General features: G+C 57.0%; 1 protein-coding gene across 3 annotated transcripts in view; it reads right to left on the bottom strand.

Moving 5' to 3' along the window:
- Positions 1–16,386, bottom strand: part of PEPD (peptidase D) — a 122,002-nt gene that overhangs the window by 18,700 nt on the left and 86,916 nt on the right. For 2 of the 3 annotated variants that reach the window (XM_055078966.1, XM_007126420.2), the window contains 2 exons: positions 5,520–5,588; positions 3,971–4,048 (listed from right to left, as the gene is read on the bottom strand). The exons of the other annotated variant lie outside the window; for it this stretch is intronic. In XM_055078966.1, coding sequence (XP_054934941.1) covers positions 3,971–4,048; positions 5,520–5,588 — 147 coding nt within the window. The remainder of the gene's footprint in view (positions 1–3,970; positions 4,049–5,519; positions 5,589–16,386) is intronic. 3 annotated transcript variants of the gene reach the window in all.

Below are 16,386 nucleotides of genomic sequence, written 5' to 3'. Positions count from 1 at the left end.
TCTGGCAGGAGAGGGCAGTGCGTGAGGACTCAGAGGACCGTCACCCCAGCCACTCCTGCGCTCAGAGCCACCGGGTCAGGACTGATTTGGCGGTGAGGGGTCCTCCTGGGGCTCCCACGCAGGAAGGCCCTTCGATGACGTTAGACACCGTCCCGTGGGAGCTCGGCCAGAGCATTAATTAGAAGTGCGCTACACTTCTGTTACCCTGTTTTAGAAGGTCTGCCTGCTTTTGCCTTAAAATGAAAACAGCAGCTAACTGCTTCTCTAGGGCAGCAACTTGGTGACGGGGTTCCTGGTGAACCCCGAGGGCCACAGCAGGAAAGGGCTCTCAGAGGCAACAGCAAAGCCCCGAGAGGCCCCACAAGAGGCCTTGTGCCTCTGAAACAGCCAAGAGGGAGGAACGTGGGGACCTGAGGCCACGTCAAAGTCCAGTTCCCCAGCCCGGGATCCACGCGGAGCAAGCGGGGCAGCATCCAGCCGAGGTAAATGGCGGGGGCTGGCGTGGTGCGAGGAGTGGTCCCCAAAATCCTCTTCTCAGCTCTCGGGTGACGCGTCTGACGTGGAGTGAGAACCAGCGCGTCTAACTTGCGGGGCCCCGATTTCCCGGCCCAGCTCCCGGGGGGGCGCCTGGTTTTAGCAGGACAGAGGAGTAGACGGTGGCCCTGGCTGGCTACATGCTCCACCTGGCACGTGCCTCGAGGACAGTTTGGGGGCCGAAAACACAGAGCAGGCAACCACGTGACCGGAGAGCTGTCTGAATACACTGGGCCCGGCACACGCTCTGCTGGTGGCTCTCGCCTCCAGTCTCCGTCCCGGAACCAGCTGCTGGCAGGCGGGCCTCAGGGGCACAGGTGTGCTGCTGGCTCTGGGGATGTCGCTGTGCTGAAGCTCTCTCCCGCCAGGAGCCCCCTGTGCCGGGCTCCACACTCAACGTTTTGCCCTCATTATCCCAGTCCTCAGAGCTGGGTGCTGTCTCTCCCCCAACGGCGGATGGAGAAACTGAGGCTCAGAGGGGTGGCCATTCAGCTAGGGAGGGGGAGGGCAGGGACTTGAACTCGGGACCTTCTGTGCTCATCATCACATGTCTGGGACCAGAGGGAGAGGGATGGGAAGGGCTGGCTGCCCCTCGGCACCCACACCTCACTTTCTCCAGCAGAGTCTGACTGTCCTGGACCAGCTCCGGCCCCCAAACAGCCCCACTCCTAAATGTTAAACTATCTCTGGGGCATTTTCACCCGACATCAAGGAACTGAGACCCAGAGCGTACCACCCGATGGCCACCTGGAAAATAGTCACGGCTCTGGGAGATGCTCAGCTTCAGGAAAAATTCTGCACTATGCTTATATTTTGGTTTTGTACCTTATGATGAAGTGCTGTGAATTTTATGTTGGGATAACAGAGTGCTTTATTATTTACCAAACACAGTAGGCGCTTAGCAGATCCATTTCAATAAAACAATGGATTATAAATGCCGCCAGCAACCTGGCAGTAGCAGTAATCAACAAAACATGTTGTTCTAAATGCTGCATAATAAATTGACTATTATAAACTCATAATTATTCTACTGGCTACATTTCAAAGTTAGCACTAGAAAAATAAAATCACCAGTTTGGGCTTGGCATTACATCCCTGGGATTCCCTGGATCACTCCTGTCTCTAAAGCTGCAACCAAGAGACACAGGTGCCACACGCTGCCCAGGGGGGTCGAGGCCACAGCGTCTGGACGTGTGGAGGAGGCCTGCTGCATGGCACCCCTGGTCAGCCAGGCCCCACCGCACCAAGGGCCCCCGGAGCCAGCCTCTCATGGGGGGAGGACTGTATTAGGACACATAAAGAGAAGAGAGGAGAAGCAGTCCTTTCCTCTGGGCCGTGCCAAACTCACAGAGAAGAAAGACTCAGAGCCACGTGGCCCTGGCTGCAGAACCCCCCGACAGGGACAGCTGGGGCCTGCTGGTGCGGCTGGGGTCTGCCTCTGCCTGGGGACTGGGTTCCCACGTCCTGGCCCAGCCAGAAGGGGCCACAGAGTCAAAAGCGTTAGGAAAGGTTCTAGGAAGCATGAGTCCCTGAAGACACCAGGCGACCTTCCTTTGGGGCCACCAAAGGGCAGGCTCCCCCCCACTTTCCTTAGTCTCCAGCTGAGTCAAGCCGGAGGCAGCCGACCCCATCCCCAAATCCTCTGGCTCTGCACCTGGACGCTCCTGTGTCTCAGTGACCTTGCCTACACGTTGTGGGGGGGGGGGGGGTGAGGGGAGGGGGAGACACCCACTTCATGGGATCAAGGTGAGTAACTCTACATAAAGAGCTGTCCCTGGCGCCAGGCATAGGGGAGAACCCTGTCAAAGTTCCTGCACGCCCTTGGCCCCTATGCCAGGAAGGGTGTTAGACACTCTGGGGATGGGGGGGTTGCAGGGAGCAGCAGTGGCCTCTGTGTCCACATTGGGCGTCCCCCTCCGCGTCCTCCCGTCCCTGTCCTGCTGGCCCAGGCCCCTGAGAGAGCGCGTGCGTGTGTCCACCCAGCACTGTGGTCCCAACGTGTCCCTGCTGCCGCCCAGTGCGGTGCCACGTGCTGTGTGCTGTCTCCACCGATAGCAAGTAAACTGAGGCTCAGAGTGGGAATTAAGAGGCTTTGTTTCCTCCCGGAAGGCTGAGCTGGGCTCCTGCCAGCAGGGGCCTGGGCCAGAACATCCATCCAGCTCCTGACCCTGGGTGAGTGGACACCGCAGCCAGTGGGTGCCTGGTGCACCCTGCAGCCGGGGCACCCTGGGCTTGGGCGGGTTTCTGAAAACACTGGGCAGTGACAGCACAGAACCGGGCACCTCTTGGCTCACGTCCCCCGGTGGCCGTGGGCCAGGGAACCCAGTCGTGCAGCCTTCCCCACTCCCTGCGCGAAGCTGGTTCCTGGCCAGAGCTGCGGGCAGGACCGGAATGCCAGCTCGGGGATGGAGCCTAACAGGGCACGCGTACGACCCGAGAGGGGGCGCGGCACTGGCGGGAAGCAGCGCGATGGAGCCTGGCTCAGGTGCCTCAGCAACAGGAGGGAGAGGCACCAAAGGACCAGGTGGGACCGTGCGCACCCCTCCTGCCCTCATCTGCGGGTCGGTGACCGCAGCAAGATGTCTGCAGGCCAAGACAGGCGGCCCCGTGGGGCTGGTGGCCTCTGGACGGCTCTCGGGAGCCCTTGGCAGCCTGGACTGGCCCTGCCCGACGTCCGGGTGGTGGAGAGAACAGGCGGGCAGTGCGAGTGCCCGTGAGCGGAGGACGGGGCCGGTCCAGGTCAGCGAGGCGCCCACAGGCCCCTGCCAAGGCCAGAGCGGCTACCCAAGAGAGGGGCGCGTATGCCCAGCATGAGCCCTTCACACTGGGGTCTGGGAGCACGGTCTGCGACTCTGCCTGCTGGGCACAGCCCATCGGAGGGCTGGAGGCCGCGGGTCCCGCCCACGTCTGCTCAGTCACGGCTCCATGGGGAGCAGGGAGCACATCACACTGTGCCCAGCAAAGCCCCGTCAACAGCTTGAGCGCCAAGCACCACCTCTGACCTCCTGAATCAACGGCCGCTCAAGCCAAGGAGTCTTGAGGCAGGAGCTGGCAGGTTCAGGGGGCGGGGGACTCCCTGGGGGTCTTCTCCGCTCCGAACCGAGATGCCCACCCTCCCAGCACCAAGCCACAGAAGTGAGCCTGGCGGTTGCTAGGAGACGGCGCAGGCCCTCCTCTGAGGTGGCGCCTCACCGGCACAACACAGGGCCCCCGCTCCCCTCTCTCAGGGCCTCCTTGCTCCTGGAGAGGAGGCTACATGTAGGCCAAAGCCTTGGCAGAGCAGTCTGGACCCAGAGCAACGGGGGGACCTCACCGCGGTCAGCCTTCTCAGGGTGGGACCAAGCGGCCGTGGTCAGCCACCTTTGGGGGTGAGGCCCACCGCAGCCCCGCTGTCCACACGCAGAACCAGGGCAGCTCGGGGGCTGGCCTCACTCACCACATGTCTCCGTCCTGGATGGTCTTGTCGTTGGGGGCCCCGGCGTGTCCGTAGTGCAGCACGGCCGAGTTCTCGCCACTGCAGAGTACCAGGGGGAGGTCAACAGCCCATCCTCACCCAGCAGGCCCCGGGCGCTAGCACCCCAACTCCCTGCCCCAAGGGCAGCACCGTCCACCTAGCAACAGGGGCCCAGGGCCGCTGGACCAGGTCCACAGCCTGAGGTGGGGGTGAGGGGCAAGGTGGCCCTGGCAGATTGCAGTCACACAGCTCTTGGCCAACCTCTGGGCTCATGGCGGTGGCACCGGCAGCGCTCCCTTGGCTGAGGCTGCTCGGGTAGGTGGCCTTGGCGCTGGGGATGTGGGCCTGATGCGGGAGCGGGGGCCTGCGGGCCCGGGGAAGGGACTCCAAAGAAGCCCTTATTTCCTAGTGACTAGCGGAGAGGGGAGGCCCAGTGGGAAGGGCCCGGGCTGTGTCAGGGGGCTGCCATGGAGGGCTGGCTGCCAGGCCAGGGCCGTAGACGGTGAGCCAGTGGCTCCTTGCTCCTCTGCTTGAGAACACTTCCCTAATGAGTGATGCCTTTAAGAAAAAAAAGACTTTTAAGTCTGTCCAGAGGAAAAAAAAAAACCCACTGGGTGTAATATTTATGGCCCTGTTTGGGAGTGTTAGGAATCATAAAAGTAGAAATAATGATTTTTCTCTCTATCCACCAGAGAAGAACATTTCCAAGGACCGAGGTGTTCACATGTATTATTCATGTGCCGAGGACGTGTACATCAGCAGAGCTGCCGGCTCCATCCTGGCTGGACAGAGACCAGACCCTCTGACCCAAGGGGAGAGCATAAGGAGACTAGAGGGGGTGAGCCTGGGGGACGAGGGGGCCGCCCACACCCAGGACGTGCCCCTCAAAGCCACACAGCAGTGCAAACTCACGGCCATGAGCTGCCCCTATACTCGTGGTCATTTCTACCCTGTGCCTCCAAAGCACACCCGGCCAAGTGCGGGTGACGCACAGGACGTACACAGAGCCCCCGCCCCCAGCCACAACGTGCCACACACAAACACGCCCACAGTGACACCCTGCACGACAGAGCCCTAGACCCACCCCGTGCTGTGCTGTTCCCCACCCGGCCACACACACGCAAAACCACAGCCTCCGGCACTGACACAGCTCCTTCTGTACCGCCTGCACACAGAAGCTGCAGAGCCTGAGGTCACGGCCGGTGCCCACATGCTGGGAGCGTGCCCGTGTGGAGGGGGCGAGGAAGGCCAGCCCCCGGAGGAGCAGCCAGCTGGAGACGGGAAGGGAGGGCACGGCAGTGGGCAGTGGGCAGGCCGGCCCCCCCTCCTCACCCGGCACTGCCCAGGACGGGCAGAAGCAACCTCTGCTCCCGGAGCCTTAGGAGGGGAGAGCGACTTCTAAGGCTTAGGTGGGCACTGCCTCGGGCATGGGAGCAACAGGTGCGTTTAAGCTGGGAGGACGGTGGGGTCCCCTCACTTTCCCTAACCTCCTCCCGTGATCATTCCCACGCGGCCCAGGAGGCGCGCTTACCTGCCGCAGATGCAGGTGTAGGAGCTGTGGCGCATGCCACCCCGGGAGAAGCAGTAGTGCTCGAAGAGGCTGCGGGGGAAGGAAGACACGTCAGAGTAGTGTCACTGGAGCACGCACGCTCCCCGCCCCCGTGCAGATCTTCAGCCCAGGCCCTGCTCAGCTGCGCCTGCAGGAAGGCCTGAGCTCCCCAGCGTGGATCTGTGGCTGGTAGCCTGTAGCCCACAGGCCACCGAAGCACAGAGGTCAGCGCGGAGAGGGGACAAGGCTGGAAGAGCTCGCCACTTCCAGTGCCACGGCGCTGCCCAGCCTTTCAGGTCCATCAGGAAGACAGCCCTGGTCCTGCAGGGAGATGGGCTGGGGCAGGGGCCACCTGCCTCTGCAGGGCTGGAGGGGGCGTCTCCCTGTGACTCCCTTCTCCAGTGGCCACATCCTCCCACACGAAGAGGGGCTGGATGCACAGCCAGGGAGGGACAAGAGCTCTCCCAGCCCCAGTGCTGGACTCACCCAGGCCCTGAGCCTGAGCCCAGGGAGGGGCGCAAGGAAAGGAGAGCGGGAGCCACTGGGCTCTGGCCTGGAGGACAGGGTTGAGGGGCAGGTCCCTGTGCAGATGGAGCAAGGCAGGGCAGGCTCCAGGGAGGGGGAGAAAGGCAGGGTCTGGGGGCAGGCCCAGCTTTTCCCTACTTGTGACAAGTAGCAAACCGGCTGGCCCCCTGGACGAGCTCCCACCTGGAGCAGGGAAGGCCAGGAGAAGGTCTAGAGTGAAAGACGAGACCTCAGAGCAGGTCACCGGTAGCCCACCCTTAAGCTGAGCCCAGACAGAGACAGAGCCAGGGGAGGCCTCCCAGAGCTCAGAGGTCAGCAGAGCCTGGCAAGCCCAGGGGTGTGACGGAGGTCAGAGGATGAGCCACTGCCACATCAACACCATACGAGCAGTGCTGAACCCTCGGGAGACCACACTGCCAACAGCTCCGGAGATGCCAGGACCCTGCCCCTCCCCCCACCATACACTGCAGGACCTGGCGGGTGGGAGATCATCTGGGTGTGGGACTCGGCGCTCCAAGGCCCCGGCCTCTGCAGAACCCAGCCGGGGAGGGGGGCAACGGTGGGGGGCTGCCCTCACCCCCTCCCTGAGGCCTGGGCAAGAGCTCGGGTCCAGCCTTCTGGGTGGCCTTGGTTGAGAAGCAGGTCCAGGTGGACCCCACCCTACCCACTGACCAGCAGGGCAGGGAAGGCCGACCACAGGGCTGTGCTCAGAACACCCAGGCTGCCCGTGGTCACACGAAGTGTCAGTCCTGCCCTGCATGCTCTAGGCCTGTTCTAGAGCACCTCTGTAGGGAGGAGTCTAATCTTCCAGGCACTATAAACACAAATTATGGATAATTGTTATGATTCGGTATTAAGGAGTTGTTATGCAGGAACAGTTCCGCTATATTCAATCAGCTTTCAGACTTGCTTTATAAATGCCACAGAATAATTGGGTATCGGCAAGTGAAATATTTCCTCAACACAGAGGATTTCGGGAACTGCCCAGGGAGGTGAAGAAAGCCACGTACGGTATCAGCTGCCCCCGTATTCATGGCGGGAGCGCTCAGGCGGCTGCCCCCGACTTCAGCCTCAGTCCCTCCGAGGCCACAGGACGGCCAGGCCAAGTCAGGGCCCTGAGGCGGCTGCACACCACGCACCCAGACAACGGGGCCTCAGACACTGAGCCTCCACACAGCAGCCCACGGTGAGTGGGGGATGCCGACAGGGCTCCCTGGGCCTTGGGGGACGATGCCCTGCCCAGACAGAAGCAGGGCTCTGGGGGCAGCAGCCACTCTCCAGGTGATGGGGACAGCAGGGGACAGGCAGAGGGGTGGTGAATGAACAAATCAGAAGGCTCAGCCTGGGGAAATGGGGTGGCATCGGTTCCCCCACCTGCAGCCAGGCTCCGAAGCAGGTGTTTCCCTAGCCTGTAATCTACTCAGTAGAAACAGCCTTCATCGCATGTCTTGGCTTCTGAGTAAAAAGCCTTTGAAAGGCATGACTCTCAGAAGCACCAGGCTAAGGAACGGCCGACCCAGTTTTCATCTGCAAACTGCAGCCCGGATTACCTCTGTCAGCCACGTGATCCCACACCCACAAGGAAGAGCTGGAAAGAGGAGGGAAACGCCACATGCTGGAAATTCACTCTCCCTTAAAAGGGTTTAAGTCCTTCAAGCTGGACTTCAGCATCTGATTTTGTTTCAAATGAACCTGTCTGACATGATACAAGAACAAACTGACGCCCTAGTGGCATAACACGTGGACTCGACGGGCTGCGTTTTTTTGCTCACACACCTCAAGGGCCCCTCTCCCCAGGACCTCAGCCTGGGGCCGTGGACACACAACGGCGCCCAAGTTCTGGGGCAAGTGCAGTGGCCCAGGACCCTGAGTCCGACATATTTCTGATTCTCAAGGCATGGGGAGTAAGGATGCTCCAAACTGGGGCCACAGGCTCTACGTGAGGCTCCCGCACAGCCCGGTCAGAGCTCGGCAAGAACAGGCCTGGAGGACAGACCGCAGCAGCAGAGGCACCCCATTCCCACTGGATGGCTCACAGACCAGGCGGCAACGGGAGGACACTTCATAAAGACCCACTAGACCTTTACGGAGAATATGGCAAACTGTGAATCAGGTGAGGGTCCAGCTGACACATAACCTGAGGGGCTGACTACTGACGACACACGTCTATGGCCGAATTCGGCTGTGAGCTACCAATCAGCCCCTTGGGAGCCACGGTGAGATGAAGGTAGAGTATGCAGCCAAAAGCCTTCCCACCCCCAGCACTCAGAGGTGCTGATTAAAAATCATAAGCAGAGCCACATCCACAGGACAAAAGGAAAGTGAGGCCAGAAGAGAAGAGGAAGCTGCCGGTCTTGCTAACCCGGAGGCCTTGGCATTCGTTGCCATGTGGGGACAGTGAGAAGGCCCCGGACAAACCAGAGGTAGGGGGCCAGAACTGAGAGCCCTCCCCAGCATAAAGCTGGGGGCTGGGCAGGGATGCACAGCCTTGGAGAAAATTCACCAGCACCACGGGAGGTAATCAAGAAGCTTCCCGGACTCTGGGAAAAAAATAATGAACCTTCCCTCAGAATTCGCAGCACAGGTCTGTCCTCCACGGGGTTCAGGCTCAAGTGTGAACGACCTGCATGGTTTGGAAACCCCGAAGCCAGGAAACTAACGAAAGACTTGGTCCCTGACTGGTGATACCTGGAGCCAAATTGACAAAGCCTAACTGAGCGGCCACACTCCCAACCCAGGCAGGAGAGCCACGATCTGCCACAATCTCTGCATGTGCACACACACGTATGGACACACATGCGCATACGTCTACACACACATGCAGGTACATATACACATATATATACACACACCCCACACACTGAAGATGAACTCACAGGCTGAAAACAGTCCACAGGAGCTGTCAGACACAGCAAGCAGCAGGCTAGACCCTCCCAGGACTTCCGATAAAAGAACCATCAGATATAGACTATAAACACATATTAGATAATTAACACCTACAAGTACAGTATGAAAACACAGCAGGCAGATTTTACAAAGAGTCACAACAGAACTGCTAGAAATGACTGGTCTGTCCATAAGAGGGCAGCAGACAGCAACAAAGGCAGCAGTGGGGGTAGCCCCAGAGACCAGCCCCGCCTGCCCTTTCAGACAATCGGACTCTCAGGTGCAGCGTGAGGGTCAGGTGGGCCTAACCACCCCACCTTCCTCCTGCTCCCCTGGACGGAGGATGCGTGGGGGGCACTCCGACCAGGCACATGGCCCACAGCCTCCCCGAGCAGCAGGGAAGGGCAGGGTCTGCCCAAGGCCCTGCCACCCGCCTTGTGGTGGGGTCCCTGAAGCTCCCCGACATGGCCATCCCTCTAACACTCTTGCCTATAAGTTTTTCCCAAGCAAGACACAGGTAGAAAACGCTTTGTATCCAGGCATAAATGAGAACCTTTAAGTAACCTGGGAGAGTCTGTGCTGTGAATAACGACATCGGTGGGGTTCCTATAGCGACAGTGTGGCAGGCCCATCCGTCAGTGCCTGGAGAGGGGTTAACAGGGCAGGGACAGCAGATTCCAAGGCCCAGATCTCCAGGGACAATACTGCTGGGCCTCCCCAGGTGCCCGCAAATCCAGCCCATGGAGCCTTCCTGGCCGCACGGCACAGCTCCTGCCCTCTGAGGTGTATCATCTGATGAGGAGATAGCCACAGCCCCGCACAAAATGCATTAGCTGCCCAAGACTATGGCAGAAGGGCTGCCGACAGGTACCGGGATTTGGTGGTGAACCGGGGGGCTGCCCTGTCCCCCTCCTTCCCCGGGCCCCCTGGTGAAGAAAGACACAGAGCACTCCAGGGAGCCACCACGGAGAGGCTCCGAGCATGTTTTAAAAGAGCAAGTAGCATTCACACGGACTGACATCAGGAAGGGACGGATTTAAAGCCTTGGATAAACCCAGAAATGCATTATTAATAAAACCAGTGCTCACAGAACAGCTTTCGTGGCCCAGCCTGCACCGATGCAGCACCACCAGGGACAAAGAACCACCTGCAACCCTGGCCGGATGGGGGATGCTGCCGCCTTCTCACCCCAGACCTCCCACAGGCCTTGCCAGCGAGAAAGACCCAACAGCTACCTGCAGCATTGGGCGTTTAGGACAATCCTTCAGGGGAGGAGAGGGTTTCTTACTTTGCTGATGAGGAAACTGCAGGTCAGTGTGGTGATGTGCTGTGGTCAGGAAAGCCCTCAAAAGAGTCCCTTTGAGCCTGGGGTCCATGTAGGGTTTCTGACCTCAATGCCTCTAAACCTCACATCTATCAGCGGTGGGGGCACTTGGAGGGGCAAGGCTCTCTGTTCCCCAAACACCAGTGGTGGATGATGCTGTGCTATGCCTTCCAGGGCCCTGGACTCTAGTCTGTGCATGGGGCCCAGACTGAGCGGGAACGGGTCTGCCAGGACAAATGGCCCACCGATCCCAGGGACGGTGCACCAGGCCAGCCTGTGGAAAGCAGGAGCTGGTGCTCCAGGAGAGGCCGCTGGAGTGCAGAGATCCTGGAAGGGGAAAGCTCGCCTGCCAGAGGCAAGGGCAGCATAAAGACGGCGGTGGTCAGGGCATGAGGAGAGGCAGTGCCAGGGAGAAGCCACTCTCTCTCTCTCCGCGAGAGCGGCCTTATCAAGGTATGAGATAATTAGCATTTTAATTGGATACTTGGGAATTCTGAATTGCCTATCTTGTATGAGGCATAACCGAGGACATAACATGACATTCAATTAACAAATATTCCCCTTTATTCTGGACGTGCTCGATTAGGTGGAGTTCCTGAGTTCCTCGGTATCAATTCCGGGATAAAGCACTACATCCTTTCAGCTGGCAAAGCCCTGGCCGCATCAGACTGCTAATAAACTTCAGGGGTGTGTGTGTGTGTGTGTGTGTGTGTGAATTTTCTACACAAAGGAAAAAAAATTAAAATTACCCATAATCTTATCTCCTGGAAATGTGTGTGTGTGTGTGTGTGTGTGTGTGTGTGAGAGATTTTAGAAATTTTCTACACAAAGGAAAAAAAATTAAAATTACCCATAATCTTATCTCCTGGAAATGTGTGTGTGTGTGTGTGTGTGTGTGTGTGTGTGAGAGATTTTAGAAATTTTCTACACAAAGGAAAAAAATTAAAATCATCCATAATCTTATCTCCTGGAAATGTGTGTGTGTGTGTGTGTGGGTGTGTGTGTGAGAGAGATTTTAGAAATTTTCTACACAAAGGAAAAACAATTAAAATTATCCATAATCTTATCTCCTGGAAATGTGTGTGTGTGTGTGTGTGTCTGAGATTTTAGAAATTTTCTACACAAAGGAAAAAAAATTAAAATCATCCATAATCTTATCTCCTGGAAATGTGTGTGTGTGTGTGAGAGAGATTTTGGAAATTTTCTACACAAAGGAAAAAAAATTAAAATCATCCATAATCTTATCTCCTGGAAATGTGTGTGTGTGTGTGTGAGAGAGATTTTAGAAATTTTCTACACAAAGGAAAAAAAATTAAAAAAATCCATAATCTTATCTCCTGGAAATGTGTGTGTGTGTGTGTGTGTGTGTGTGTGTGTGTGTGAGAGAGATTTTAGAAATTTTCTACACGAAGGAAAAAAAATTAAAATCATCCATAATCTTATCTCCTGGAAACAATCCCTATTGTTGAACATCCTTCCAGACAATTTTTTTAGTGCATAAACACAGATTTTTAAAATAATAATTAACTAAACTTAAAAAAAGTCACCTCTTGACTGAAGTCTGACATACATACAGAAAAGGACCAGAATCATAAAGCCTCAGCACAATGGCCTGTCACAAAGTGAGCACCTCTGTGCCCAGAGGCCCCTCCCTGTCAGTCCTCCTGCCCACGGGGAGCCTGACTTCCAAGACCACAGGTTAGATTTGCCTGTTTTTGAACTTGATGTAAATGGAATAAAAAACCAAGACCTCTTTTGAGTCTGGCTTCTTCCACGGCTCCACATCACGCTGGTGAACCACCCCCCATGGTGGGTCACTGTCATTTGTTCCTTCTCGGCGCTGGCAGTGCTCCGCCGGGTGAGTGTGTCCCAGTCTTCGGTTGGTGAGCGTGCCTGCTGTTTCCGGATTGTAGCCATCATGAATAGCGCTGCCGAGGACCTTGTGCAGTCTTCAAGGGCGCGTGCACACGCATCCCCCACCGAGCACGCAGCCAGGAGTGGAAATGCTATGCGTCGCTGGATTCTGCGTAGGTTCAGCTTTAGCAGATAAAGCCTATCTTTCCAGGTAACTGGATCTATGTATTCACTGGCCTCTTCCACTTCATACCTGTGCATGGGGCCCAACTGAGCTGAAGAGGGTCTGCAAGGACCAACGGCCCCACCCTGCCCGGGATGAGGGCAGGAACGTGCCACCAGGGAAGCTTCCTTCTAAAGCAAGAACGTTGTTCCCTGCCAACAGATACGTGTTTCCACCATGCCCAGAATCTGACACTTCTCCCCACCGCCTGCCCCTGGTGCAGGCCACCATCTTCTCTTAAAGATGGTGACAGTGCCTAGTCGATGGTGACAGTGGTGGAGCTGGCTCCCCTGCTTCAGCCCTCATCTCCTACAGAGTGTGCTCCTTTAACAATGTACGTAGGCCCCCAAGACTCCTCTGCTCAAACCCTGCCTTGACATGAGCTGACTGCCTCCCTTTCGATCCCCCATCTCCTCTCACTTCCCAATCTGCCTCCTTGCTACTCATGGGACCACCAGCCAAGCTCCCACCTCAGGGCCACCAGATGAGGCCTGTTCTCTCTGCCTGGAACATCTGTCCCACAGGCCCACAGCCTGCTCTCTCTCCTTCAGGCTTCTCCTTCATGTCTCCTACTCAAGGACACCTGTCCTGAGCCCCCTGGGTAAAGAATACTCCTTCACCATTATACGACCTATTATCCATCCCCCCATCCATCCATCCATCCATTCATCCTCTCTCACCTCCCATTAGGCTGGGTTTTGTCTATTCTGTTCACCGCAGAATCCCCAGAGCCTGGAATAGTGCCTGGCACACAGGAGGTTTTCAGTACATCTGTTGAGTGACGGCATGAGTAAATGGTTGCGTGAGCAGAACCACAGCCTATAATTTACCTAACCGATTTCACGCTGTTAGATATCTAGGTTGCTTCCACCTCCGTGTTAGGATGGACACCCGTGGCCATATGCCTTTTCACTATCTTCGGGCTAAATTCCTAGAAGGAGAATTCCTGTGCATCTGCAGTTTTGAGTCTCAGGGCATGTTCTGCCAAAAGGACCCCAGAAAGCTCATGAGGATTTTCAGGGTCCTGAGACGTGTACCATGGGGCCTGTTTGCCACTGGACTGTGAATCTGGTAGGCAAAACAAAAAGGATTTCGTTGTCTCATTAACTGGCAAGTTTGGACATGTTTATATGTTTATTTCCTCATATTTCTTCCTTTCTGAATGGCCTGCTTCTATTTTAGAAAACTGAACGTTCATCTTTTTCTTACTGATCTTTAAGGGATTTATCTATGAAGGATACTAGCTAGTGGTTTTTGTTTTTTGTTTTTTTTGCAGTACACAGGCCTCTCACCGCTGCGGCCCCTCCTGCCGCGGAGCACAGGCTCCGGACGCGCAGGCCCAGCGGCCATGGCCCACGGGCCCAGCCGCTCCGCGGCACGCGGGACCCTCCCATACCGGGGCACGAACCTGCGTCCCCTGCATCGTTAGGCAGACCCCCAACCACTGCGCCACCAGGGAAGCCCCTAGCTAGTGGTTTTGACCATCACCTACGTGGCAAGCGGCTGGCCTGTTCTGACCCTCTCCAGCTCCTTCTTTGTCTGGAAGAAGAACGGGGGTGCCTGGGGCAGGAGCTGCAGACACAGGCAGGGCATTACTGGTGCCCAGGATGGTGACGACACACAGGAGGATGAAACCTGGATCCCACAGCACATGGCTCAAGTGGGAAATTCTAGATCTGTAGATCCAGACCTCTTTGGGGCTGGCACTCTCCAGCAAGTGTGAGGCCCCAGCTTTGGAAGGCCCTGGAAGAACCATGTAAACACAGGCACAATTTGCCAACTGTTCTCTGCCTTCCTCAGAGACCAACATCTGCTCTCATCTGACCCAATCTAACTAGCTCTTGCCGATGTCAACACCCTTCTGGGCCCCAAACCAAAAACTCCCCCTTTAAAAATGCACCAGGTCGCCCTAGGAATCAGCCAGGGAGGATCAAACTGCAGGACCAGGAAGGGGTGGAGGGAGATAATCCTCGTTCACCACGATCTAGAGCCTACTTTCCCTCCAAGGGATGCCAGCACCCGCTCCTCCCCTCCCCGGGAAGGTGCAGGGCAGGGAAGCCCATACACAGGAAGTCTTCTTGGGGAGTGGAGGGAAGGGATTTTCTTTGAGCTAGTGTTTCCCAAAGCATGACACGGGTCCATGAGATGACATTATGGGATGGAGTACACTGATAAACATGTGTGATGCATTAGGTATTTGTTTTAAAGTCACCTTCCTGCAAATTATACTGGGTTTCACTCATGACAGGAACACAAAGCTTTCTTTTAAAATATATCTCAAGGAAGAAGTAAATAAACTATTAAGCAAATAATACAAGGATTTAGCAGAAGTTCTCTGAAGAAAAGCCTGTTTTTAGTTCTGGGTGGGAGGACAGTCCAGAAGCTCCCCATCCCGATGTCCCCCAGGTCTGCCGGTCTTTGGAAATCAGCTGGTGTGAGGACTCCAAGAGAACCTAGGCTCTTTCCAGTGCCCCCACCTGCTCCTGTCCCCAGCTCAGCAGCCTTGGACACCAGGCTAGTGTGGACCCCGGGGACAAAGGCCAAATGGGCCCTCTGTCCTTAGCACCGGGGATGTCGCGGGGTCTCAGGGAACAAAGCCACCTCCAGCAAACCTAGTTGCCGAGGGCCTCGGACAAGCAGATGCCAAGCTCTCAACCACGATGCTCTGTTCCCCTAGCAAGTGCAGGCGAGTGAGAGCTTCCCTTTAGCCCAGAATCCTGGCTGGAGTCTCGCCTGGCAATGTTTCTACCTTCCTTTATTTAATAGCTCCTCATAAGGCCGGGTCATTGACAGAGCCTGGTCAGGGCGATGACTGTCTGTCTGGGGCCCACTCGGGACCACGGTTGTATAGCACCTTGGGTGCCTGGCAGCTGCCCTACTCCACCCTGGGGTATCCTTGGGGGTACCACCTGCCACAACTCTGCCCACTCCATGAGTTCCCCTCCCATCCCCAGTGGAAGAAACAAAACCTGGAATCTTCCACCAAATAGGTGCTTCCTAAATGCCAATCCTGCAGGCGACAAGGGCCCCGGATTCCACCCAGGGCAGGTAGGACAGGATGACCAACCCCTATTCCTGGATTCCTCTGGGCTTTGCTTTCTGAATCCCTCTGGGGTGTTGTGTTTTGTTTCTACGGAGCCCGGTGCTACTTTATTTCCAAACATCGAATTCCTTTCTCGGCCTTATAATCTTAAAGTATTTCACAGAAGTGTCATATCAGATAGGACTTCCTTTGGGAAGCACCACGTTGTATCACTGCCTTTCTAACGTGGCAGTCCCGGGCGCCGGTTCCCTCTCCCCGGACCGGCTCCGGCTCTGGGCAGTCTCCCGTGGCCCTCATCTCCCGAGTGGCTGAGCCACAGCTGGGCCCCGGCCTATCCTGGTTCTTCTTCTGGTCTCGTGCCCACACCCTCCCTCCCAGCTGCCCTCGGCTCACGGCTCTGCGGGGAGAGGAGGGGCAGCAAGTGCTGCCCAAGCCAGGCCCACCTGCACACAAGCCCCTCTGGGCGTGTTTTGAGCACACAGGGCACCGAATCGAGGGAGCTGCTCATCCGGGCGGTAGGTGTGCAGCAGCAGGCCGGGGTCACCCCTGGGCTGGAGGGACCCGGGGAGCTGCGTCCCCGCAGCCCAGGCTTGCAGGCCACCTGCAGGAAGCGAGAACCACGGGCGCTTCACCAGGCAGCCGCTACCCCAGGTCCCCGCGACATGATGTCTCTGCTTTGCGAAGGCTCTCCCAAGCCCCCAGGAGGCACAAAGCGGGCCCAGGCGGAAGTCGGCACGGCAGTGGATGGAGGCCCAGACGCCGTCCGACAAGGCCTGGGGACCCTCGGTGGAAACGGCCCTTCCCACCCTGCGTGTGGCTGTGCTTTCTGGCAGCATTATCGGCTGTCTGGTGTGAGCTGCCGAAGACCCCTCTTCTAATGAGCTTTTTCCCACCCTCACTCACGACTCCAAACGTTACTTTAGTCACGGTCGGCCGAAGAAACAACAGAGAGCTCCACTTATCACCTTGAAAGCCGTCATCCACCAAAGACGAT

Source organism: Physeter macrocephalus, chromosome 17, assembly GCF_002837175.3.
Source record: "Physeter macrocephalus isolate SW-GA chromosome 17, ASM283717v5, whole genome shotgun sequence".
Classification (NCBI taxonomy): Eukaryota; Metazoa; Chordata; class Mammalia; order Artiodactyla; family Physeteridae; genus Physeter; species Physeter macrocephalus.
The sequence above is the reverse complement of the archived record's forward strand: the minus strand, read 5'-3'. Positions and strand labels throughout refer to the sequence as shown.